At 37.0% G+C, this 27677-nt stretch overlaps 1 protein-coding gene and 1 pseudogene across 3 annotated transcripts in view; both read left to right on the top strand.

Moving 5' to 3' along the window:
• Positions 1 to 27677, top strand: part of TRIP4 (thyroid hormone receptor interactor 4) — a 57132-nt gene that overhangs the window by 3100 nt on the left and 26355 nt on the right. For 2 of the 3 annotated variants that reach the window (XM_014733956.3, XM_001498595.6), the window contains exons 2-9: positions 1720 to 1889; positions 2554 to 2687; positions 11293 to 11505; positions 12936 to 13014; positions 16544 to 16673; positions 18863 to 19078; positions 21743 to 21869; positions 25819 to 26006. In XM_014733956.3, the coding sequence (XP_014589442.2) occupies positions 1720 to 1889; positions 2554 to 2687; positions 11293 to 11505; positions 12936 to 13014; positions 16544 to 16673; positions 18863 to 19078; positions 21743 to 21869; positions 25819 to 26006 (1257 nt within the window). Of the gene's footprint in view, positions 1 to 1719; positions 1890 to 2553; positions 2688 to 11292; positions 12374 to 12935; positions 13015 to 16543; positions 16674 to 18862; positions 19079 to 21742; positions 21870 to 25818; positions 26007 to 27677 lie in introns of all 3 variants that reach the window. The other variant, XM_070234698.1, reaches the window with a different exon arrangement.
• LOC102149140 (small ribosomal subunit protein uS9-like) lies at positions 13717 to 14502 on the top strand (annotated as a pseudogene).

Raw genomic sequence — 27677 nt, 5'->3', positions numbered from 1 at the left:
TTAAACTGTAAAAGTCCTGAAGAATGATTGTGTCTGTTTTTTAATCTATCATGGATTAGAACATGTTGTTAATGATGCCCAAAAGCTCAGATTTTGTTCACCTATAGATCATAACTCTGTAAATCCACAACCACATTAGGAAAAGAACCCAGTACATATGCTGCAAACAATGAAACAATCACATGATTTTTTTAATTTAAAGGATATAGCGTTATTATAATAATTTTTCTTGTATCCCATACTGGTGTGTCTGAATTACAATTTCTTCAGATTTTATAATACTTTCATGCTCTGATATCTTCATTTATAAGTAATGTTTCTCGCTTCTTTTTCTCTAATGATGTGACATATTCACTGTAGAAAACTAAAAATATCAAAAGGATAAAGGAGGAAACCAAAATTACCATAATACTACAACCCAGAGATAACCATCATTTCTCTCTTAGTGTTTTTTCCCCATGCATATTGTGATACGTTTTCAAAACATATTTATTGTAGGGGAAAAGAGAAAATAAAAATAACCCAAAAGCTCTCTCTAATCCTACCACTCAGTGGTAATCATTTTGGTGTATAACCTTCTAGCCTTTTTTCTACACATAAGTGTATGGATATACATATTCCTTTTATAGCAGTTGGGATCATATGCTATATAGTCTGTCTTACTATTTCGCTTACCGTTATGTGAGTGCATTTTCTCAGGTCAATAATAATTATTCAAAAATTTCACTTTTCGTGGTGGCGTATTACATTTTGTAGAGTCCAAAAACTTGAGTTCAATTACCCCTTCTCCATCAATGGATGTTTTAAATAGCTTCCAGTTTCTCACTAATTCAAATAATGATGCAGTTAACTTTTTTGCGTAAATTTTTCTTTGTCTCATTTCATGTAGAGTTCAATGGAATTACTGGATTAATATAAACCAATGAAATTATTGGATTATTTTTACAGCACTTCGAATGTGTTGTCTGATTGATTCCTAGAAAAATTGTACTGACTTGTACTCTCACCCCATTCACTTTTAGGAACCCTTTCCTTAAAATAGATCTGCTTACTCTGATGTAATGCTAATCTTGATTTATAATTTTTAAGAATGTTAATAACTGGTTAGATTTTAGTATATATTCATATTTTTAGCAAAAAGTAGAGAAATTTTAGGTTTTGCAGTATAGAGATTTAAATAATTTGTATTGTTCCTAGGAAAATATAATGACTGCAGATGTGTAGTTATAGGAAGTATTCCTACATTAAGGACAGCCCTAGGGCCCGGCTGGGTGGTGCAACGGTTAAGTGTGCACGTTCTGCTTCTCGGCGGCGTAGGGTTTGCCAGCTCGGATTCCGGGTGCAGACATGGCACTGCTTGGCACACCATGCTGTGGTAGGTGTCCCACATATAAAGTAGAGGAAGATTGGCAGCAGTTAGCTCAGGGCTGATCTTCCTCAAAAAAATAGAAAAATGGACAGCCCTATAAACCTGTCTTCAAACACTGATTTGATTCTAGAAATATAATAAGGTTATAGGAAATTTAGATTATGAACTACTTGAGGTCAAGCTCTTTATCCTAATCAAATTTATATCCCTAGCATCTAGCATAGAATTTGGCTCAGAGTAAACCCTCTAATGGAATGGTTTTTACTACCTTCATCTCTGTTATGATTATTGAAAAACATAGTGTAAGCTAGCCTTGTTTCAACAACTTACTTACATCTTTGCTTCCTGAGGTATGTTTTGTCAATTGAGAGTGCTGAAGAGATACGAGAATATGTTACTGACCTCCTTCAGGGAAATGAGGGCAAAAAAGGTCAATTTATAGAAGAGCTTATAACCAAATGGCAGAAGAATGACCAGGAGTTGGTTTCTGATGTTCTGCAGCAGTCCCTCAAAAAAGATGGTAAGTTAAGTTAATGTAATTAAGTAAAGGTTGAAATATTGGTAAATGGACTGGTTTATAGGACCTGGTATTTTCTGTCACCCTGTATTTCCTCACAACTGACTTAAGCAGAGTCATATGTATACATATTTTTCATTGCATTCTGCTCAATCTGTAATGAAGTTTGTTCTAGTTCAGACTTTTTCAACTTGGAAGATAGCACAAAAATACCTGTTTGCAGATAGAAATGTGGCTTCAGAATAATTTCAAAAATTTGTGCATGGATTAAAGAAACACTTTTCAGTTATTTGTATACCTGGATGAAAGTAAAGGTTGACCAATTTTAGTATGAATAGCATTTAGAAGTAACTATTTAATTAAACATTACAAAAGATGAGCACCAAACTAAATAATCTAAGTCACTATTATTATACAATCTAACATATCAGATTTTAATTTAACTTCTTAATCCTAGCCAGTAGTCTATCATTGAACCAATCTAGAAAGTGATGGTTTAAATTTAATTCTGGTTTGAGAGGAAAAGATAATTTAAAAACCTGCCTTCATATCTTGACTTTAAATGTTAAACATCACCTTCTTCTTATTAGCTGTTAGTTTACCAATGAATCCTGCTATTATCGGTCTATCTATATACATATATATATGTATTTTTTCTTCTTTAAAGAAATTTTAGATGGGCAGAGATCAGGGGACCAGCTGAAGAGGAGTAGGCGCAAAGGGAGAAACAGACAGGAAGTTCCTGCGTTTGCTGAACCTGATGCAACAGTAGAGGTCAAAACACCTTTTGATTTGGCGAAGGTGAGTGCTTATAGGATGAGCTTCTTCTGGCTATATGGAGAAGAGGAGATGATTGATACATTTCAGAGAGCCAAGTGTACAAATTGGTCTAGAATGGCTATTTTTCAACAAATGTATGAATTTTATGAAGAGAAAGTGGTAATGATAACATATTACTTCCTCTATGGTAAACTGTTTTTTTGGCAGCCTGCTTAAACAAGTATTATAAAGACATTTTTGCTTATAAATGAGATTGAGATCTACATACGTACATATGTATATATGTGTGTGTGTATATATATACAAGGTAGAGAATGTTTACTGAAGTGCTCCAGGGCTTCAATTTCAACGTGTTTTTGGGTTTATACTACAAGAATTCAGAATTCTAGTTGTTATTGACAGTGTTCCTATTTTGGGCCATCCACCACCACCACCACTACCACCATCATCATCATCATTTAGCTTTTAGAGCCTTTTCATATTCTCTCTTGGCTCTCAAAATAGCCCTGTGGGGTAAGCAGCAGTGTTTATAATCAGGGCAATTTGACAAGCTAAATTTCCCATCAGAAGGGAGTAGTTAATTATGCTAAGATGGAAGAGTAGTGATCAAAAGATTCTGAATGTGATAACCATGCAAAAAAACATGGAAAAGTGTTTGCAAAATAATGTTAAGTTAAATAAACAAAATAGAGACTAAAATCTTTTATCAAGTGGAATAAAATGAGCAAAGACCATCACAAGCAAAAGAAAAAACACGAATGACCAATAAACATAAAAAGATGTTTGACCTTATTAGTAATTAAGGTAACCAATTTGTCACCCTAATTGCCCAGGACTTTCCTGGTTTTAGCACTGAAAGGCCCATATACTGGGATTCCCCTAAGTCCTGGGCAAAACTAGATGATTGGTTACTCTACTAGTAATCAAATATATACATATTAAATCTCTGAGATATTGCCCATCAAATTGTCAAAGATTTTAAAAAGAGAATACTCAGTGATGATGAAGTTGTATTAAACCAGGAACCTTCTGTATACTACTGGTGGCAACATAAATGGGTTTAAGCTTTCTAGGGGACAGTTTGGCAGCATACATCAAGAACCATGGGACTGTTCATAGACTTTTGACTTAGTAATATGACTTAAAAATCTAATTAAGAAAGTAATCAGAAATCCACACAAAACACTTATGTTCTGTACAATGTTATTTATAATACTGAAAATTTGAATGACCTGATTGTTTAGAAGTAAGGGAAAGATTAAATAAATTATAGTTTTCTTATTTGATGGAATACCATGCAGCTAATAAAATTGTTTTCCAAAAAATCTAATTTGGGAAAATGTTTATCATAGAATATTGAGTGAAAAAAGCATGGATCAAAGATATATATGTCTGATTTTGTGTGTTTAAAAATATTTATATATTCTATACACATACTTTCATACACATACGTAGGAAGGCTAGAAGGGAAATGTTAAAAATGGTATTTCTTCAGATGATATGACAATAAGTGTTTTAATTTTTCTTCTTTATAGTCTTGTATTTTCTATTTTTATTTTGACAATGAACATGAATAGCCTTTTTAAAAAACAGCTTTATTGGAGTATAATCGACATACAATAAACTGCACATAATTAAGATATACAATTTGATGGGTTTTTTTACCATCTTAACCATTTTTAAATGTGTAGTTCAGGAGTGTTAAAAGTGTATTCATATTATTGTGCAACGATCTCCAGAACTTTTTCATTTTGCAACACTGAAACTCTATAACCGTTAAACAGCTCTGCATTTTCCCCTCCCTGCAGCCCCTATCAACCACCATTCTACTTTCTATGAATTTGATTACTTTAAATACCTCATATAAGTGGAATTATACAATATTTGTCTTTTTGTAACTAGCTTATTTTACTTAACATAATGTCTTCAAGCTTCGTTTATGTTGTACCATGTATCAGAATTTCCTTCCTTTTTAAGGCTAAATAGTGTTCCATTTTATGTATACTACTTTTTGTTCATCCATTCATCCCGCAATGCACATTTTGGTTGCTTCCCCCTGTTAGCTATTGTGAACAGTACTGCCATGAACATATCTCTTATGAAAATATTCATATTCTTATTCATATCTCATATGAAAATATCTCTTCAAGATCCTATTGTCAGTTCTTTTGGGTGTATACCCAGAAGTGAGATTGCTGGATCACATGGTAATTCACAAATAGGTTTTTTTAGATGGAAAAAACCAACAGAATAATAAATAATGTAACAAAGACCTTTGTGCTCACCACCCAGAATTGACAGTTGATAGGATTTTTTATATTTGCTTCAAGTCTTTTTTTTTTTTTAAATAAAATAGATGAAACCTCACATAGAAAGTTGATTCCTCCTTCCTCCCATACCAGTGGTTCTCAATTTTGCCCCCCCAGGGAATATGTCTGGTGACGTTTTTGGCTGTCACAACATGGGGGCAAGGGATGCTACTGGCATCTAGTAGGTAGAGACCAAGGATGCTGCTAAACATTTTACTGGCTGTAGGTCAACTTTCACAACAATCAGTCAATAGTTGAGAAGTTGCAATACACTGTCCCATTTCCTCTGACCCTACAGATGATTATTATCGTGATTGTGGTGTGAACCTTAATAGCCTATTTTTTCACGTATGTATAGGAGTCTATTAATAATGTATAGTTTTGTGTAATTTTTAAAAATGCAAATAAATAGTATAACTGTCACTTTGCAAACCTTTTTTTAGAACTATTTTTGAGAGCTGTCTATACTAATTTGGTTTGTTTCTCTTAATCCCTATATAATAGTCCACTGATTTCTTTTTAATTAAGGTTTAGCCATTTTATTTATTTATTTATTTATTTTTGGTGAGGAAGATTGTCGCTGAGCTAACATCTGTGCCAATCTTCCTCTATTTTATGTGGGACACTGCCACAGTGTTGCTTGACAAGCGCTGCTAGGTCTGTACCTGGGATCCGAGCCTGTGAACCCTGGGCTGCCAAAGCAGAGCGCTCGAACTTGACCACTACACCACCAGACTGGCCCCTATTCCGCTGATTTAATTTCTCCATTTATTAATCCATAAATGCACATTTATGTTGTTTGTAATAGTTGGCTATTATGAATAGTACTGCAGTGAACATTCTTATACATATTTCCTTTATGTAACTTGAGAGTTTCTCTAGGGTATATATACCTGTTATTAGAATAGCAGGGTTATAGGCTTTGTTAGTTTTTCTTTTATTGAAACTACCAAATTGATTTTTTTCCCTAAAGATTGGCACCTAAGCTAACAACTGTTGCCAATCTTCCCTTTTTTTTTCCTCCTGTTTTTTCTCCCCAAATCCCGCCAGTACATAGTTGTATATTTTACATTTCTGGTAGGTGGATGCCACTTCAGCATGGCCCAATGAGCGGTGCCATGTCCGAGTCCCGGATCCAAAACAGGGAAACCCTGGGCCACTGAAGTGGAGCACGCGATCTTAACCACTTGGCCATGGGGCTGGCCCCCCAAATTAATTTCTTCTTTTTAAATTAAAAAAAAATTTTTTTTTTTTTTTTTTGAGGAAGACTAGCCCTGAGCTAACATCTGCCAATCCTCCTCTTTTTGCTGAGGAAGACTGACCCTGGGCTAACATCCATGCCCATCTTCCTCTGTTTTATGTGTGGGACGCCTACCACAGCATGGCTTGACAAGCAGTGCCATGTGCACACCTGGGATTCGAACTGGCAAACCCCTGGCCACCAAAGCGGAACGTGTGCACTTAACCACTGTGCCACTGGGCTGGCCCCCCAAATTAATTTCTTAAGGTGGTTGTACCAATTTTATTCTCCTGGAGAAAAGATCTCTGTTTTTTCCTTCTTTGCCAGTACATAGTACTGTCAGTCTTTTAAAGTTTTGCTCATCTTAAGTATAAGTGATGGTATCGCATTTGACTTTTCATACCCAGGAATACTATAAAAGACACTGAGTATCATTTTGGAGAATTTGTTGGTTTGTTTTTGGTTTTGAGATTTTTTTTGCCTTTTGGGTTATTCTGAACTACTTATTCATATCCTTGACTTGTTTTTCTACTGAATTGATTTTTTTTTTCAGATTGATTTATAGGAGTTCTTTAAGTATTCTGTATATTACACCTTTGTTAAATATGTTGTAGATATCTACTGGCCCCTGTTTTGTCCTTTGTGGTATCTTTTGATTCACAGGAATTTTAAATTGTGATGTAGTAAAATATATTGATCTTTTTCTTTGTTTTATGTGTTTTATAGCTTAAGCTTTAATGCATTTTTCCCACCCCAAAGTGAAAAAGATACTCTCTTAAATTTTCTTAATAGTTTAAAAGTTTTGATTTTCACATTTAGATTTGTAATCCATCTGAACGTTATTTTGAGTCATTTTTTCTATTACTCTTAATCAGTAAAGATACTTGTTTTTAAGTAGAAGATGTACTTTACGTATGTGTGTGAATGCACGTTTTATAAGTGGTGATTGAAAGTATATAGAAACTTAATAAGGTGAAAGTAGAATGGAAGCATATGACAATATTCTGATCAGAATGATGAAATAGTAGATGAAATTTTTAAAGCCTTATTTCATAATTTTTAAAATAATTATGAAATAGCATAGAATACAAGAGTAAACTTTTAATAAATTAATTTTTAATATCTGTGGATGTTAAAGTTGTTAGAGAAAGTTGAAAACAGCATGGGAACTATTATCTATGTTTTCTCCTTTGAGTTGATTTGCTCAAGATTCTATTTTGAAAATTCTAGTTCTGTTTTTAAATGTTTTGAAGTTATTGATAAATATTTTTTAGTCTATATATGCCATCCATTTAAGTAGTTCTTTTTTGTAATTCTTCAGTCTTTTAATTCATTCAATCCTGTTTTGCTCTAATCTGTTTGGTCAACTTGCTCATTTACCAATCCACATTAAAGAAGCCTGCGTTGGCTATGTGAAATTCCTACTGCTAACCTAACTTCTTAGTGCAATAGATGCCAGTCTTATCTTGACAAAGTATTTCACTATTTATATTAATGGCTGTTAATGAAGAAAGGTGTTTTGGTGCTTGCTATTAAGTAAGTTTCATAGGGTAAAAAAAGCTATGGTTCAGGCATGAGTAGGGAAAGATCTTCAAATTAATAATGATTTAACTTTTATTTTGTATCTCTGAATGCTTTAAGAGCAATTTATCCCTCAGCAACCTGTTTCTGAGTCTATATTTTGTCTTTAAGTGTTTTGTATTCATTAAGCAAACTTGGAAAATAAGTTTGAAAAAATGGTTTATCCCCTATGCGGTAATTTCTTGTTAAAGCCGCAGTGTATACTGAATTAGTGAATACCGAAGTGTTGCTCCTAGTGGAAATACAGGTTTAGGTTTCTGCAAGCCTCTGGTCACAACATTTCTATCAACCAATCAGTACATAACCTTATTTTATGTGTATTTCTGTTTAAAGACACTTTATTTAATATATGTGTTGTTGGGCTGGCCCAGTGGTGTAGTGGTTAATTTCGTGTGTTCTGCTTCGGTGGCCCAGGGTTTGCAGGTTTGGATTCTGGGCATGGACCTACACTGCTCATCAAGCCATGTTGTGATGGTGTACCACATACAAAATAGAGAAAGATTGGCACAGATATTAGCTCAGGGCTAATCTCCCACACCAAAAAAAAATATATATGTGTGTGTGTGTGTATGTGTGTATGTATATATATATATGTTGTTGATTCATTAACATGGAACTCACGGCCAACAGCACTATAACTCATGTCTGAAGAAAGCTTATCAAATACATCTATTTTCTATGTAAGATGCAGCCTTCTTGTGCTTAGGAACACTAGACAGCACTTCAGCAGTATGTATGAAGGCCATTTTAAATGGCGAGATCATCAACAAAAAGCGCAAAAATGCAAAAAACTGGCACTAAATAGACTAAAGAAAGACATTTGTTCACAGTATGAAAGCTGAAACAAGAAGGCAGATCATTGCCTTGCTCAACCTTAGCTGGAAATATGTGCATTTGGTGATTCAAAGTTTTTGCCACTCTGTGCATGTCTATGAATGATCATGAAAGAGCAATAAGCAAAACACATTAGGTTTTCTTGCTCGTCTAGAGTTCACATTTTAGTGGTCCAGAGGAAAGGTAGAAAGACAAAGAAGTTTTTTTTAAAGTAATTGTAGATTGTGAAAACTGCCTTGAAAGAAATAAAAGGGGCAGTAAATGGGAGTCAAATACAAATTTTTGCTTAGAGTTTAATCTTCGCCTCTCTACCATCCCTGAGAGCCCAAGATATAATTGAATAGTTTGAAAAATGGTGACCTGCTGGATAAAATATTGATATTGTCTCTATATCTCAACTTTTGGCTTTGGACATTAGGGCATGTCACCTCTCTTTATACTTACCAAAGACTTTTTGTCTTCCTTGTAGTAACTTTCCCATCCACTAGAACTCTTGAGATTTTTCTTCTCTGAAACTTCAGTCTCTGGAAATGATTGAGAAACTCTCAATTTAACGGGAGAGTAAGAACTCAGTGTGGGAGAGGCATCTATACACTTTTAAGTGTCAGAGGCTGCTGTGGTCTAAATGTTTGTGTCCCCCTCAAAATTCATGTGTTGAAATGCTAATGCCCAATGTGATTATATTAGAAAGTGGGACCTTTGGGAGTTTCTTACGTCATGAAGGTGGAGCCCTAAAGATGGGATTAGTGTTCTTATAAAAGAGACTCCACAGAGCTCCCCAGTCCTTTTGACCATGTAAGGATACAGTGACCTAGAAGTCATGTCTGTGACCTAGAAAAGGGCCCTCACTCAACCATGCTGGCATCCTGATCTTGGACTTCCAGTCTCCAGAACTGTGAGAAATAAATTTCTGTTGTTTATAAGCTACCCAGTCTGTGGTGTTTTGTTATAGCAGCCTGAGTGGACTAAGACAGAGACTGATAAATATAGTTCTTTTTTTAAACTTTTTATTTTATACCATACATATGGACGTGAACTGATGAAATTTCACAAACTGACCATACCTGTATAGTCAGAAACACTGCATCACCATTCATCTAGAAGACCCCCAATGTGCCCCAAAATGGCAACTCTCCCAAGGGAAAACACGTTCTTGACTTTCAACACCATAGATTAGTTTTGTCTGCTTACAAACTTTGTAAAAATGGAGCTAAATAATATGTACTCTTTTGTGTCTGGCTTCTTTCAGTTAACTTTTGTGAGATTTATCCATATTGTTTTGTATAGCTATACCTTTTCATTCTCATTACTACATAGGATTCTGTTTAATGAAACATCAATCTACTGTTGAACATATGGGTAGTTTCCAATTCCAATGCTGCAATGAACATTCTTGTACATGTCGTCTGGTGAACGTATTTACGCATTTCTGTTGAGTATATATTCAAGAGTTGAATTGCTGGGTCACAGGATGTGCATATGTTCAGCTTTAGTAGATACCAGTTTACACTCCCACCAATAGTGTACAAGACCTCTAACTGCTCTGTATTCTTTCTTTCTTTCTTTTGAGGAAGATTAGCCCTGAGCTAACATCTGCTGCTAATCCTCCTCTTTTTGCTGAGGAAGACTGGCCCTGAGCTCACATCCATGCGCATCTTCCTTTACTTTATATGTGGGACGCCTACCACAGCATGGCTTGCCAAGCAGTGCCATGTCCGCACCCGGGATCCGAACCGGAGAACCCCAGGCCTCCGTTGTGCCACTGGGCAGGCCCCTGTTTTGTTTTGTTTTTTTTAAAGACTGGCACCTGAGCTAACATGTGTTGTCAGTCTTTCTTTTTTTGTCCTTCTCCCCAAAGCACGCCCCCCAGTACATAGTTGTATATTCTAGTTGTAGGTCCTTCTGGTTGTGTTATGTGGGACGCCACCTCAGCATGGCTTGATGAGTGGTGCTAGGTCAATGCCTAGGATCCAAACTGGCAAAACCCTGGGCCGCCGAAGCGGAGTGTGTGAATGTACCCACTCAGCCACGGGGCCAGCCCTCTGCTCTGTATTCTTGCCAATGCTTCATATTTTCTTTTTCAATTTAGCCATTCTATTTGGTGTGGCGTGATACTGCATTGTGGTTTTATTTTGCATTATCTTCATTAGTGAAGTTAAGCACCTTTTCATGTTTGGTGGCCATTTGGATATCTTCTTTTATGAAATTGTTTAGGTCTTTTGCCCATTTTTCTATTGTATCTATCTTTTTCACATTCAGTCAATTTTTTATTGATTTTTCTTATTTTATTCATTGTTTATATTTCCAAATCTGTGAATATCATCTACTTTTAGAGGCATTTTTGTTTCTTATGATCTCCAATTTAGCTATATTTAAATATGTCACATAAACATCTTTTACTGCTACATTTACCTTTCACCAGCTGTAGTAGAGGGTTGAAAGTGAGTAGCAGAAGAGGGAAGGTATATTAGCTGGTTTTTCTAGAGCATAACCTTTCCTCAGACCCTTGATTACAACTAATTTGTATCTCTCCCACTCCCTTCTTTCATGGTCCCTGGGTAGTATATAAGTTGTTATTGAACAGAACTGAGGCTTTCCCTCCTTGATTATTTTTGTTGCCATTAATTATTTGATGTTATTTCTGATATCTTTGTACTATTAGGCACAAGAGAACAGCAACTCCTTAAAGAAGAAGACGAAATTTGTCAGTTTATACACAAAAGAGGGACAGGACAGGCTTGCAGTTCTGATCCCCGGTCGCCACCCTTGTGATTGCCTGGGCCAGAAGCACAAGCTGATCAATAACTGTCTGATCTGTGGGCGTATTGTCTGTGAGCAAGAGGGTTCAGGCCCCTGCTTATTCTGTGGTACTCTGGTAAATTGTTTCTTTTCTATTTTATTCTACTATGTTTTGGTTTAATACACAGGTACATTCACATTCCTAATAATTTCTCTTTTTCTTAGTAAATTTCTTCCCTAAAGTGTCCCGTAAATTCTAGTAGCAGGAATTCGATTTGTCAAACACTGTTATATCCTGGTACTGAGGTTTGTTAGTGAGAAGAGTTTTGAGAACATACATTGTTGAGGGATCCAAGTCTTGTATCAGATTAGCTTCAATTCAAGAGACTTTAGCGCCTGAAATGTCAAAAACTTTTTGTCAGAGTCTTCGCATGTGGCTTATATCTCTAGGGAAACAGAACCATTGTGACATAATCCTCAGGTCATTATGGCTTCTGTTTCTGGGACACCTCCTTTTATAGCTCTGCATTATGTGAGAGAATGGCCTGAAGAGTGTAGCAATAATGACTCTCTTACAAACACCCTTATGAGTTGTCTAGGAAGCTTACTCTGCCAGTTGAGCTGGCTGGCAGAAGCAATGGCATTTGATGTTGGTGAAGGCATCTATTTTATATTGCTTTGTTTTCCCTTCTCTGATGGGAGCTTTAATTTTTCAGTGTACTCAGAGAATAAGCTGATAGACAATACATGACCTGAAAAATGTGGTATCTACCATGAAAAATGTTTATAAAACAGCAGTAAATGTCTTCCCATGTGAGACTTTCTCTAGAGAAACACCCTACAGCTGCTGGCAGGTGCTTTGTGTGCCACTGAGGCAACTGCTAGGAAGTACAGTGTTTTCTCTTAGGTCACTTGGATCCTTCAGTTCAAGACACAGAGTAATGTAAAGTGAATTGACCTTGAAGTCTTGCAGTGTTATAAGCTCAGTATGAAATTGTTTTTGGGTAAGCCCTTAGACTTCCTTCTTACAATTGCAGTGCTTTTATAATAAACAGAACTTTGCTTAATATATTTATTATTTTATAAGTAGATAATGTTCAAAGGCAAAGAAAATATGTATAGAGTAAAAGCTAGACTGGTTTTCACTGGTGGCACTGTAATTTGCTTCTTTTTCTCGTTCCTTCTAATAAGACATCTGCTTATAATTTCTCTTGTAAAACTTAGATTTCATCGTTAGAACTGGAAGGCTTTTTTAAAAAAGTCTTGTATATTTTTTCCAGTATTCTCAACGATGGTGGATCTTTGTCCTTTCAAAGCAGGTTAGACTTTTTAAAGTATCAAGTCATTCAGGGACACTTGCAGTGAGATCAGTTTTCTGTATGGTTCGTAAAAAGAGGGGAGAAATGGAAAGAAACTAGTGCAAGTGTTTGGATAAAAAGGCACCTACAGTCTCATTATTTTTTTTTGCCATATCTAACGTGTTATTTGAGGTCACTTTTTAGGTATATCAAGCCAACAATGTAACTTAACTATTGGATCATGTGTCTTACTCTTATTACTTTATAGGTATGTACTCATGAAGAACGGGATATTTTACAGCGTGACTCAAACAAGAGCCAGAAGCTGCTGAAGAAGCTGATGTCAGGTAGGCAGCAATCTTCTGATTAAGATCATTGTAGTGGAGGATACACTGTGTTGTATCTGTGATTGTTTCTCTTTCTTGTGTCCCAGTATGCAAGGTGCAGTTTATTCACTCATTTATTCTGTAAGCATTTATTTTTTATTTTTTTTATATTTTTTTTTTGCTGAGGAAAATTCGGCCTGAGCTCACATCTGTTGCCAATCTTCCTGTTTTTGTATGTGAGCTGCCGACACAGCAACCACTGACAAAGTGATATACATATACGCCTGGGAACTGAACCCAGGCCACCAAAGCGGAGCACGTAGAGCTTAACCACTAGGCCACTGGGGCTGGCCCACATGTATTTTTTTTTTAAGTTATTAAAACCACATAATATTGAACAAAAAAACTAGTTATAATCATATTGGATTATAACCCAAGGAAGAATAAAATTAATATCCTGAATTAACTGAATAAGTTAATAAATAGGGGAGAAGGGACAGCTCTTTATAGAAGCTTCTTATAGAAGAATTCCAATTAATAAAGTGAAGGAATGAGGGTAATAGAAAATCACCATTAGAACATCATAGTAGTAGTAACTGCTACAGGCAGGATCCACCAATGGATGCTAAATTGTTGGGTGAAAGTTTAAGAATAGATTTGCAAGGTCATGAAAGATGAAGAAATAGTGAAGAATTGTCACAGATTGAAGGAGACTAAGGAGACATGACAAACTGTGATGTAGGATCCTGAATTGGATCCCAGAACATAGAAACAACATTAATGGAAAAAATGTTGAAATCTAAAGAAAGTCTGTAATTTAGTTAATAGTATTGTACTAATGTTAATTTCTTACTTATGATAATTGTACTATGGATATGTAAGATAAGATATTAAGGGAAGTGAAATTAAAGTTATACAGGAACTCTACTTTTTTTGAAACTCTTTTATAAGTCTTTTATAGTTGAAAAACACATGATAAAAATAGTTCAGGACATTATTAAAAGGAAGAACAGCTTCCTTTTCTGGTTGCAGTGCCACACAGTAAGGAGCTCTTGTCTACGCCAGCATCCGTGCTGTCCAAGGGCCCTCTGCAGTCCATGCATGTCTTTGAACAGAAGACGGCCACAGCCCTAGTGCATTGCAAACAGGGCAACGGCCTCATCAAGGTGAATGGGTGGCCCCTGGAGATGATGGAGCTACGCACCCTGCAGTACAAGCTCCTGGAACCTGTTCTGGGCAAGGAGTGATTTAGCAGTGTGGACATCGTAGTCCGTGTGAAAGATGTTTGTCACATGGCCCAGATTTATGCAATCCTCCAGTCCATCTCCAGAGCCCTAGCCCCCGTTACCAGAAATACGTGGATGAGGCTTCCAAGAAGGACATCAAAGACATCCTCATCCAGTATGATCCGGCCCTGTTGGTAGCTGATCCCCGTAACTGCGAATGCAAAGAGTTTACAGGTCCTGGTGCCAGTGCCCACTATCAGAAAGCCTACCCATAAGCCCATCAGGAGGATCAGGGTTCACCTTTATAATACACTGGTTGTGGGATGTAAGGTTTCAAAACAAACAAACTAAAAGGATAAACAGTGTACTCATTACTTTCCACTTATGCAATTTTTCTTTTTTTAAAGATTGGCATCTGAGCTAACGTCTGTTGCCAATCTTTTTTTTTTTCTTCTTCTCCCCAAAGCCCCCCAGTACTTAGTTGTATATTCCAGTTGTAGGTCCTTCTGGTTATGCTATGTGGGACGCTACCTGAGCATGGCCTGATGAGCGGTGCCATGTATGCGCCTAGGATCCCAACGCTGGGCGAAACCCTGGGCCCCCAAAGCAGAGCATGCGAACTCAACCACTCAGCTACAGGGCCGGCCGGCAAATATTTTATTTCTACTTTAGTTCATAGTTTTTGTATTTATATAGCTAGATTGGTTGGTATTATAAAGTAATGATCATAGTTAGAGTTTTATGTTTTATAGAATGTGTATAGAAGTTTACATGTATAGAATTTTGTTTTTCCTTTTTTAATATTTTGTAATTAGTTTCTATGTTACTGTATATTTTTCATGTTTATTTTTAGTGGCTAAAAATAGTTTATTAACTTTATTATAATTTGATTACCTATTTCCCAGTTTCTGGATATTTTGACTCTTCACAATCCTGCAAGTGGTCACCTTTGTCAGTATATCTTTTGATTTATTTCCTTGGGATAAATTCCTAAGAATGAATTTACTGAGTCAATATGATCATTTTTGACACTTAAGATGTCAAATACTCAAGATGTATTTGGCATTTTACTTTAGCAAAATATTGTACCAATCTACAATATTAATATTGTACCCTAAAAACCTGTCGCTATTGAGTTTTGACATTTCAAATTTTATTTTTATAGTTGTAATTTTTTTATCATTAATGAGTTTGAACATCTCTCTATATTTTTTCAATTAGGATTTCTTTAAAGTCATTATGAGAAAACATAGTTCTAAGTTCTTTTCTTATATTGAGAACACAAGAATCTCTCTCTCTCTCCCTTTTTTTTAAATTTTGAAAGAAAGATGTGACAGGACTTTAAACAGGCCTGGAGTTTTAGGTAAAGATAAAGGTCAGCCTTCATTGTAACCTAGTTCTTTTCCTAACACATTTTATTATTATTTTTTAAGATTTTATTTTTCCTTTTTCTCCCAAAGCCCCCCGGTACATAGTTGTGTATTTTTAGTTGAGGGTCCTTCTAGTTGTGGCATGTGGGATGCCGCCTCAGCATGGCCTGATGAGTGGTGCCATGTCCACACCCAGGACTGGACTGGCAAAACCCCGGGTCGCCGAAGCAGAGGGCATGAGCTTAACCACTCAGCCACGGGGCCGGCCCCCTAACACATTTTAGTTCTTGGTTTTATCACAATTTATGGCTGTCTTTTCTGGGACATAGAGATTTATGGTATGCTGTAACAAAGGAGGTAATACGTGGGCCAAGGAATGAATGTGGGCTTTAGAGTTAGACCTAAGTTTAAATTTCTGAACTTCAGTTTCTTTATCTGTGAAATGAAGATAATATAAACTGTCTTACAGGGTTATTGTGAGAATTAAATAATATAATATGTGTTTAAAGTACCTTAGCATCTAATAAGTTCTCATTATTCATTTCTATCCCTTTCCTGCAATTTCTTCTCTTTTTCTTTCACTATTTAGTTTTCAGTTTTGGAATATAAAAGTATGTTTAAAGATGATATTCAGCCCTACTCAGTAAAGTTTTTCATTTATAAGGCATTTTTATATTGTGTTGTTAAACAATTTGACACCCTTAGTGATCCAGATTTCCATACGGGAAGAAATGGATCCTAACATTTATTGAGAACCTGTTATGTGTCAAGCACTGTTTGATGCTTGACAAGTAAAGCCCTGCCTGTGTGCTTGTTTGTTTTCCATTGAGATGAAGGCTGTCAGCCATCAGCGACAGAGCCAGATCTTGTGATACTTTGTTCTTTGCTGCATAGTGTGATACAACTAATTTGTATCATAAGCTGACACCATTTGATTTCCTTATTGGATTTCAGGAACGGAGAATTCTGGAAAGGTGGACATCTCTCCCAAGGACCTTCTTCCTCATCAAGAATTGAGAATGAAGTCTGGTCTGGAGAAGGCCATCAAGCATAAAGACAAACTGTTAGAGTTTGACAGAACTAGGTATGATGTGGTTAGACTAAGTATTGCTAGGAAATAGACTAGTCCACGGATTCTGGCCTTTAAAACATTATTTTCACACTTGATACCTTCTCAGGATGGAGGATGAAAGAATTTACAGCAAAAGAGGAGATGGGTGCTCTACATAGGAGGCTTGCATCTTGTTTTTGAATCCATGTTTGAATATGATAGGCTCCCACCAAGAGGATTCTACCCTGCAACATCTTTTGATTCTTGGCAAATGCTAGTATACCTCCCAGAAAGTTGACTTGGTTGATAGAATTTCCCACTTGTTTCACTTGCAGCCATTCATTCATTTAGTCAACATATATTAGAGTGCCTACCATGTGCAAACTGCTGTGCTGACCTCTGGAGAATCTATAAGAAATTGCCTCTGGGAGAGTGTAGGTAACCCCATACCATGGGAAGACATGAGTTACTCTTTCCCTTCCCTTTGACACTAAATTAGTTTTCTGATTCAATAATCAGTATATTAAAATGTCCCTAAATTGGCTTTTATATTCCTACACTTTTGTCATTTAGCCCACTGACTTCTCTTTAGGAGACAGATTAATGGATTTGTTTGCTCTATCTTTTATTTCTTTCTCTTTTATTTTTCCTTCTTTTGGATAAAATCTGTATTGACAACCAGTTAGTGGTAAAAAATGTTTAAATAGGACTTCTATGCTCATTCTCAAATAGCCATGTGAGAATCTGTAAGGATCCTTCGAGAGACCCTGAATCTCTTACTTATTGTAACTGACCTGGGAATCTATTCCTGGTAGTATAATCCTTTGATTAGACAGCCCTACTGCTTCAGACCATTTGCTATGAATACATGAGATATAACTTTGAAAGCTTTTCCTTAAGTAAGCCTATTACAAGGTTTGTAACTCAGATTCAAGGTTAATCCTTTATCACTTTTAGCCCTACTCAGAAAAACTTATCTTTAGAAATAGAGTACATTTCTTTCTTTCTTTCTTTCTTTTTGGTAAGGAAGACTGGCCCTGAGCTAACATCAGTTGCCAGTCTTCCTCTATTTTGTATGTAGGATGCCTTCTCAGCATGGCTTGATGAGTGGTCCATAGGTCTGCGCCCAGGATCTGGACCCGCAAACCCTGGGCTGCTGAGGCAGAGCGTGCAAACTTAACCACTACGCCACCAGCCTGGCCCCTAGAGTACGTTTTTTGATAAATAGAAACTGGAAAAGGGTTTATCCCTATTGATGTTGTCACTTTGCTGGTATGTTCAAGGGCACCAGTTTCATTATTTAGGTTCATGTCTAGGACCAATTTTCTCCTCAGCCCTCTTGAACTTCTCACTCTCAGTCTACTTTAAAAACTTTTATAATTCTAGCTAAGTCCTGAAAAATTGAAATCAATATATGAATCTGATTTCAGTATTTGCCTATGCCTATGTATATCACTAATTTGTAATTATGCACAAATCGTGTCTCAACTGGGTTTGTGACTTTGGAGTAGTCACTTAACTTCTGTGAGCCCCAGGTTCATTATCTGTAGAATGAGAGTTGGGTCAAGATTCCTTCTAGTTCTCAGTTTCTTTGTTGGTATGATCTTAGAAATAGGCCTCATTGTCATATCTTGGAACTTGGTCCTAGTGTATTAGTGAGGGGCTGGAGATGGGGTTGGGGGTGGGGGTGAAACTGACATATAGTAGTAGAGTAATAGGATGTCCTAAGAGTAAGCCACAGGTCTGAGAGTCCAGAATGGAACTCCAGTTTCTGAGGGAAAGGGCAGAAATTGGGCCTAGCAAGAATAGACTAGATCCCAATTGTAGAGGGACTAGGATATTGAGTAATGTGCCAAGACATGAACTCAGATGCAGCAAAACCAGGTAGAAGCTGGTTATCAGAAGCTACCAGTTATCAGAAGCTGAGGGCTGGTGTAGTAAGAAAGGTAAAAGGAGTTGGGGTTATGGTCCTGTACCTTTTCCTGCCTGAGGGTGAGATTGGTTCTAGGAGCTGAGCTGAGCCTGCAGTGGGGATAAGATATATGCAGAAGCTGGGAACCAGGCAGAGCTTGACTTGATTTTGGAACATTTTTGGACATCCATGTTTAAGATAATGGCCTTCAGGACAGCAGAATAGTGAGCTACCTTGAAACGGTTTCCCAGTAATCAAGTCCCTGTTTGTCAACAGGTGACCTAATTGCCACATGTTCTTTTTTTCTTAGCATTCGAAGGACTCAAGTCATTGATGATGAATCAGACTACTTTGCCAGTGATTCTAACCAGTGGTTGTCCAAAATTGAGCGAGAGACCCTGCAGAAGCGAGAGGAGGAGCTGAGGGAATTTCGACATGCCTCTCGGCTCTCTAAGAAGATCATCATTGATTTTGCGGGCAGGAAGATCATGGAAGATGAAAATCCACTAGCCGAGTATCACAGCAAGTAAGTGGGCAGCACCGGAAAGGGTCTGAAAGAAGGGGGCAGTTTGACTGTAAAGGATTTGCCACCTTTGATAGAGCTGTTATTTTTGTTGATTTTAAAAATAATATATTCATTTGGAATAGAAACATGTAAGAGTAGCTAAGAAAATTTTGAGAGGAACTTGTGCTGCTAGATAATTACTTTACTTTTATAAAAAAACTTTTTAAAACAATGAAGAACAGTTTGGGCACAGGAATAGATCAAGGAAATGTAATAGAATCCAAAAAGAGACCTGTGTAGACGTCTGTATTGTGTGAGTATGTGTGCATGGGTTTGTGTTTATATGTGTGGGAATTTAGTAATTGATAAAGGCAACATTTCTATACGGTGAGGAAAGGATTAAATATATGATGGGATGATTAGCCACCAGCTTGGAAAAAATCTGCATTAGATCTCTACTTCAAACCATACTGTAATAATGTTTGACTAAAGAATTAAATGTGAAAGAAAGAAAAGGATCAGAAAGAAATATAGAAATATAGGAGAATATAGTTATAGTCTTGGTGTGATAAAGCTCTTTCTAAGCAGGAAACAAAACCCAGAAGTTAAAAAGACATAAGAGGGGCCAGCCCTGTGGCTGAGTGGTTAAGTTTGCACACTCTGCTTCGGCAGCCCAGGGTTTGCTGGTTCAGATCCTGGGCGCAGACATGGCACCGCTCATCAGGGCATGCTCAGGTGGCATCCCACATAGCATAACCAGAAGGATCTACAGCTAGAATATACAGCTATGTACTGGGGGGCTTTGGGGAGAAGAAGAAGAAAAAAGAAGAAGAAAAAGAAGAAGAAAAAAAAGATTGGTAACAGATGTTAACTCGGGTGCCAATCTTACAAAAAAGATAAGGTATTTTAAAGTAAAAAAGATAGTACCAGACTGAGAGAAAATATTTTAAACGTTTTTAACAATCAAAAGAGCAATATCCACACTAAATAAAGACCTCCTGTAAATAAAAGAAAAAGACAAAAAAATCCAGGAGAAAAATGGGCGAAGGTTAAGAACAGACAATTTACAAGTGAGGAAACGTAAAAAGCCAATAAACATTTGAGATTATGTTCAAGTAGTTATCAGAGAATGCAAATTTTAAGACAATGTATCATTAAATTGGCTGAAATTAAAAATATACATATAAAATATTGCATAATCTGTGAGTGTAGGGAAATGAATATACTCTCTTACTGTGGATGGGAGTATTAAAATGGTACAGCCTCAACACAGAGAGTGAACCCTAATGTATGGATTTGGGGGGATAATGATTTGTCAATGTAGTTTGATTAATTCTAACAAATGGATCACTCTAGTGAGGATTGGTTGATAATGTGGGAGGTTATGCATGTGTCGGGGCAGGAGGTTTATGGGAAATCTCTGTACCTTCTATTCAATTTTGCTATGAACCTAAACCTGCTCTAAAAAATAAAGTCTATTGAAAAAGAGTTCCAATCATGGCCGATTTCAAGCTACCAACATGAAGTCACTGAACATAGACTTAAGAAGAAATATGCATATTGGCTTTAGCACACCACTGAAAAGAAACCACATGGAGATCTCACTCCCTGTTTTCTGCTTTGGAGATGACACACCTCAGTCTCTCTCACACACACACACAGAACTGGATGTTGGTGAACGCTAATGCTTTCCACAAGGCCCGGTCCTTGGCCATTCTCTTTCATACCTGGCAAATCCATCATAGAATTTTCCCAAACAAAGCTTATTCTCTCCCTAAAAGAAATGCTACCACTAGCTTGAAAATAACTGTTTGTTCTCACCTATTATATATATGATACACAGATATGAAGGAAAAAATAAAGTTATTTCTGGGTGGTGGCTTTAGAAATTTCTATTTTCTGTCTATTAATTTGTATTTTTCAGTTTTTCCAAAATATTACCAATCTTTTATTTTTCCAAAATAAACATGGCTTTTGCCAAGCGGTGCCATGTCCGCACCCGGGATCCGAACCGGCGAACCCCAGGCTGCCGAGAAGCAGAATGTGCGAACTTAACCACTGCACCACTGGGCCAGCCCCTAGTTCCATAAACTTTAACTGAAAATCATCACATTCTTTTATAAGTTTAGAGACAAGTATTCAAAGTAGACACCATAGGCACAGGATAATATGGGATGTATTTGATGACTGTTTAAATAGTAGATTCTACAGGACTTCAGAGAAAGGAGTAAGCACTCTTGTGCTGGGCCAGTAGAGGGTCTCCTTAGAACTTCTGGGCCTTGAAGCAAGGATAGAATTCAGATCAGCATGGAGGAGTGGAAAGGGACTCCTGAGTGGGCAGAGGGATGGTTGAATGTGGTAAGTAAATAGAATAGTCTTCTGTGGGTCACACTATTTCTAGGCAACTTTTCTAATCTTGGTATTTTTAATAATCTTGTTGAACAGATGAATGATTGTAGTGTGCCCTACCTATTTTCTTAGTGTTCTGGAACTTTTTCTCATATTCCTCAGGGTTCTTGGAGTGAAGAAAAGGAAGTTGGTAGGGGGATCAGGGAAGGTCATCCATGAATTCCTCTTTGAATTTCACATTTTATTACTGTTGAAGGGCTTTATGTTGTTGGTAAGTAAGGATATTCTGAGCATAGAACATTACCAATTATGGCGTCCTTTGGTTTGTTATCACAGACTAGATGAAACAATACAGGCCATTGCCACCGGAACCTTGAACCAACCACTGACCAAACTGGATAGATCTTCTGAAGAGCCTTTGGGAGTCCTGGTGAATCCTAACCTCTACCAGTCCCCTCCCCAGGTTAGTGGACCTTTGCAGTAACTGATCATGAGAGAAGTTTGGGCCCAGATATTTCTCCTTTCAGATGTGCCTGTTTCATAGGCTTTAGATACCAATCTGCTCTCTCAGCACATCCACCAGCCTTATTCTCTGGCCCACTTTTTTCGCAGCTCTTCTGACAAGTTGACCTGTATTGTCTTCTGAATATTTCCCAAGAGAGGATTTTGTTAAGTACTGTAGAGATTTAGACTATAATCTCATGGTCCTTTGTTAATGTTCCCTATTTATCTTTTATAGAATGTGGGTAGTCCTACGGCGGGGGGTGTTTTAAGTTAATACATTAATTCACTTATTCATTATTATCATTCGTTTTTCCATCAAGTACATTGAGCGTCTACTATGTACAAGCACAGTAGAAAGCCACACACCAGACAGTGCTTCTCAAAGAACTCAGACTAGTAGGGGAAAAAATTACATTAGCAGCTCTAATACTAATAGAGATATGAATAAAGTATGGTGGAAACCTAGAGGAGAGAGAGACTACTTCCAGTTGAGGGGAATAAAAGAAGCTTTTATAGGGAAGCTGGTATTCATTAAAAGTAAATATCCAAGAAAATGGATGCTTGGAGATGGTGGGGGAAAAACATTCCAGGCAGAATGAACTGTAGGAATAAGGCATGAGTACACGAAAGCATGGGATATATATATGTATATATTTCATGAAATACATATGTATATTTATGAAATAGTGAAATTTAGGCTACCCAGATAGTGCTCATAAAAGGGTTTATCATGAGAAATAGATCAGGGTTAGCTGGATAGAACCAGATCACTAAAGAGCTTAAATGTTTAGCTAGGAAGTTTTCACATTTTTATTTTGTAAATAAATGTGAGCTATAGAAGGTTCTTAAGCAGAGATGCAATCAGAGCAGTGCTTTAGACAGCTTAACTGGAGATATTCATTCAGCCCTGTGTACATTCCAGGTTCTTTGCTAGATGCTGGGAAATTAAAAAGTAAAGCCCAGGTCCTGTCCTTAAGGACTTTGAATTTAGTGGGAAGATGTGTTTGAATACAAATAATTTCAATTCCCTGAGATAATTTCTATGATAGACACGTGTCATGAGTACGGTAGGACTTGAGGAGAGTGTTCATAAACTCACTAGAGGAGTCACAAAAGAAATAGTGTTTGAGAGGAGAATTAAGGGATGGTGAGGAATTTCCAAGCAGTCAGATCTGGGAAGGGAGTTCCAGGTGGAAGATACAACATGTACGAAGGCTCAGGAGCTTGAGAGCTTTGTAGGTTTGGGAGAACTACAAGTAATTAAGTATTATTAAAATTAAGTATTATTAAAATGGAGTAGTAGGCGTATTTGTTTCCTAGGGCAGCCATAACAAAGTAGCACAACTGGGTGACTTAAGACAACAGAAATTTACTCTCTCACAGTTCTTAACACAGAAATCAAGGTGTTATCAGGGCCATACTCCCTCCGAAGACTCTACGGGAGAATGCTTCCTTTCCTCTTTCAGCTTCTGGTGGCCCCAGGTATCCCTTGGTTTGTAGCTTCCTCACTCTAATCTCTGCCTCCATCTTCACATGGCCGCCTTCTCTGTGTGTCTTTGTCTCTGTGTGTTCTCTCCTTTTATAAGGACATTAGTCATTGGATTTGGGGTCCACCCTAATCCAGTATCAACTTAACTTGATTACATCTGCAAAAACTTGTTTCCAAATAAGGTCACTTTAACAGGCTCTGAGTGGACATAAATTTGGGGGGGATATTACTCAACCCAGTACAGGAGGCAGTATCTTATCATGAAAGCCCGTATGTCTCATGCCAAGGAGTTTGGTTTTATCCTAAAGTATATAAAGAAGAGTCCTTGAAGAATTTTAGCAGAAGATTGGCATAACTTCCATGCCTATGTAGACAATGAATTGGAGGGAGGGGTAAGACTAGAAGCAGGGAAATTGCTAAGAAGCTTATTGCAGTAGCACAATGGGGAGATGATGAGGGGCCAAAATAGTATTGTAGCTTTAGTAGGGCAGTAAGGAGTTATTTAAAGGCTAAAAATGTAGATGAGGAAACCAGTTAGCACACTCTATAATAGTATTATTGAAAGATAATAAGAGATTAATTTAGGAAAGTAGATGTGGGAATAGAGAAACAGGTAAGATAAACAAGAACTGTAGTAAAGAAAGAACAGAGACTTTGGGCCTCAGGATTGTTCAAATACCAACCTTTTTTTTTTGAAAAAGACTAGCCCTGAGCTAACATCTGCCAATCCTTCTCTTTTTATTGCTGAGGAAGACTGGCTCTCAGCCAACATCCATGCCCATCTTTCTCTATTTTATATGTGGGACGCCTACCACAGCATGGCTTCCCAAGTGGTGCCATGTCCTCACCCAGGAGTCAAACCAGCGAACCCCAGGCCGCTGAAGCAGAACATGTGCACTTAACTGCTGCGCCACCGGGCCGGCCCCTCAAATACCAACATTTTAATGAAATCGCCTATTTCCCCCTCTAATGGATCAGTTCTCTCTCTGTGTTCCCACATAAGGACTTATATCCCTGGGTAGTATTTCCTCAATTCTACCTTATGTTTTGGATAGTTACTTATGTGTCTGTCTTGTACTAGGATTGTAAGTACCTTGAAAGTAAGAACAATATCTTTTTTATGTTTTATGTAAGTCTCCCTGCTTTTCACATGGTTAATACTCAATAAATGTTTGTGGGTATTTCTTTTGTTTTTTCTTTTTGCTGGGAAAGATTTGCCCTCAGCTAACATCTCTTGCCAATCTTCCTCTCTCTTTTTTTTCCCCCTCCCCGAAGCCCCAGTACATAGTTGAATATTCTTCTTCTAAGTCCTTCTAGTTCTTCTTTGTGAGCCATAGCATGGCTACTGATAGACAAGTGGTGTGGTTCTTTGTCCAGGAACCGAACCTGGGCCACTGAATTGGAATAGGCCAAACTTTAACCACTAGGCCATCAGGGCTGGCTCTGTGTTTTTTTTCTAAGATATGACATAATTGATCAGAATCATAAAATTTTGTTATAGAAAGATTCTTAGAGATTCATTTAGCCCACTCTCATCATTTTACAGTTGAGAAAACTGAAACCTTTAGGGGTTAAATGATTGCTTAAAGTCTCCAGACTACCACTCTAGTAGGTTTTTTTCTCTATAAATTATTAAATAAAAAGTCAAGAAATTAAGACAACTAACCCCAAACCTCACCATTCTAATAAAGACTCTTTTTTTAAAACTTAATTTTGGAGCACTGAGTCTTCTTGCTCTGAAAGGAACATTAACCTTGTCATCCTCTGACTGAACTACTGCCAGGACTCTACAGTCTTCTGTAATTACCTGTACCTTGTAATTTTCTATTCTCTTTATATGATGGGAGTCTTCTTTCAGTGGTGCTCCATCCTCTCTTTTAGGAGACAAGTTGTTCATTTCAGGGTAAGAGAACGCTTTATGCATCCAATAGTCAGAACTCCTGTCCCTGACAGCATCTGTTTCACTTTGTCATGGGTACCAGCATGTGACTCTTACCCTAAGCACATGAAGAATGTGTGGACCAAAATGTTGAACCCTCATTTGGCTAGTAGGATTATGTTGGGAAATTGTCCAGAATCCAGTATGAATCATTAAGAAGTATAAAGTGGAAATAATTACAGACCAATTATTTGGTCTGGTAGTTGTGCTGTTGCTGGAATTGGGAAGCTGTGTATAGAGATTTCAACACTCTAATTACCCTTTAAGATGGGATCTTGTTATCATACCTGAGACTTCTACTGAATTTACACCTTCTCCACCTCTTTTGGCCTTGTTTCAGACAAAGATGGGATTAAATATTTCTAAGAAAATGTTCCCAGTATGATTTATTCATTATTAGCATTCATCTCATTTTGTGTATCTACCCCAGCTTCTTACCTTGTCAGATAGAACTGTATGTTTGATTTCTTTCCCATATAGTGGATAGACCAGACAGGTGCAGCCTCACAGAAGAAGGCTTTCCATTCAGCAGGATCGGAGCTAGCGTTCAACTCATATTGCCACCAGTTGCGAATCCAGGACCAAGAATTTCAGGAAGGCTTTGATGGTGGCTGGTGCCTCTCTATGCATCAGCCCTGGGCTTCTCTGCTTGTCAGAGGGATTAAAAGGTAAGGGTAGAAATGAATCCTGGCAGTGGAAGATTTTACAGTAACATAAACGTGATTTAGAATTATGGATTGGAATTCGTTTTTCCTAATCTGGTGATGATTTATAATACTTCAGTACATAGAACTTTAAGTAATATATTCATGTTACTGACTTGGTAATTGAGTTTTTACTGCATAGCTTAAAAAAAATCTGACGTTAGAAAGAGTAAGTATCCTGGGCCAGCCCTGTGGCCAAGCGGTTAAGTTTGCACACTCTGCTTTGGTGGCCTGGGATTTTGCCGGTTTGAATCCTTGGTGCGGACATGGGCCCGCTCATCAGGCCATGCTGAGGTGGCGTCGCACATGCCACAACTGGAAGGGCCTACAACTAAAAATACACAACTGTGTACCTGGGGACTTTGGGGAGAAAAAGGAAAAAAATAAAATCATAAAAAAAAAAAAGAAAGGCTACGGATCCTTGTCATAACAAAGAATAGAATACCAATTTTTTCATCTTTGGAAGGAAGTCTATTGACAAAACTTCTCTTGCCTTTGCCTTTATCGTGTAGCACAAAGCAACCTTAATAGTTTGATCCTATTTGGAGTTCAAATTTTTATGCCTATTTATTAATTTTTTAAGACACAAGCCTAACTTTGGTTTTGTTTTTCTATCTATATATCTGTCTGTTAATCTGAGTAACCATATTGAGAAACTATTTTACCATAAATTCCTTTTCTACAGGAAGTCGGGGGAAGTAGTAAGAGATAAGTAGAAGTATCGTAGAGTTGAGTCCTTGTACCTATTAGTGATGGTAATAGGTTACTATTCCATGGTTTCTTATGTTTCTTCTCAATTCAATTTTTAAAAATATTTTTTCTTTGCTTACATAAATGTAAATATAAAATTGGAAAATATGGAAAAGTAGCTAGAAAAATCCCACCACCTAGAAATAGCTACTGTTGGCATTTTGGAGTGTTTATTTATATTCTTTTTCTTGTGCAAATTGTTATATAGTGAGATCATAGTATATGTTTATGTTTGTGTTTTTCTTCTTTAACTTATCATTATAACATTCATTTTTCCTTTTTTCCATCTTTTTGAGATTTAATTGACATAATGTTGCATTAAAGTTGTACAACATAATGATTTTATTTATATGTCTATATTGCAAAATGGTTTCCACAATAAAATTAGTTAACATCCATCACCCCACCTAGTAATGAATTTTTTGTTTCTTGTGCTGAGAACTTTTAAGATCTCTCTTAGCAACTTTCAAATAAACAATGCAGTATTGTTAACTGTAGTCACCATGCTGTACATTACATCACCAGGACTTATTTATCTTATAACCAGAAGTTTGTACCTTTTAACTGCCTTCACCTGTTTCCCTCTGGCACCCCCATTTTGTTCTCTCTATCTGTGAGTTTGGTTTTTTCAGATTCCACATATAAGTGAGATCATACAGAATTTGTCTTTCTCTATCTGACTCTTTCCACTTTTACTGTATAAAGTATAAACTTCACTGGTCTCTGGTTTCCTGAAGGAAAATTTATTATCAGCATTTAGGAACAATCATTTCTTTTTTTCTTTTTTCTTTTTTCTTTTTGTGAGGAAGATTGTCCCTGAGCTAACATCTGTTGCCAGTCTTCCCCTTTTTGCTTGAGGAAGATGGTCCCTGAGCTAACATCTGT

The sequence above is a fragment of the Equus caballus genome, chromosome 1 (assembly GCF_041296265.1).
Source record: "Equus caballus isolate H_3958 breed thoroughbred chromosome 1, TB-T2T, whole genome shotgun sequence".
Taxonomy (NCBI): Eukaryota; Metazoa; Chordata; class Mammalia; order Perissodactyla; family Equidae; genus Equus; species Equus caballus.
Note: the sequence above shows the minus strand (reverse complement) of the source record. Positions and strands in the feature narration are given on the sequence as shown.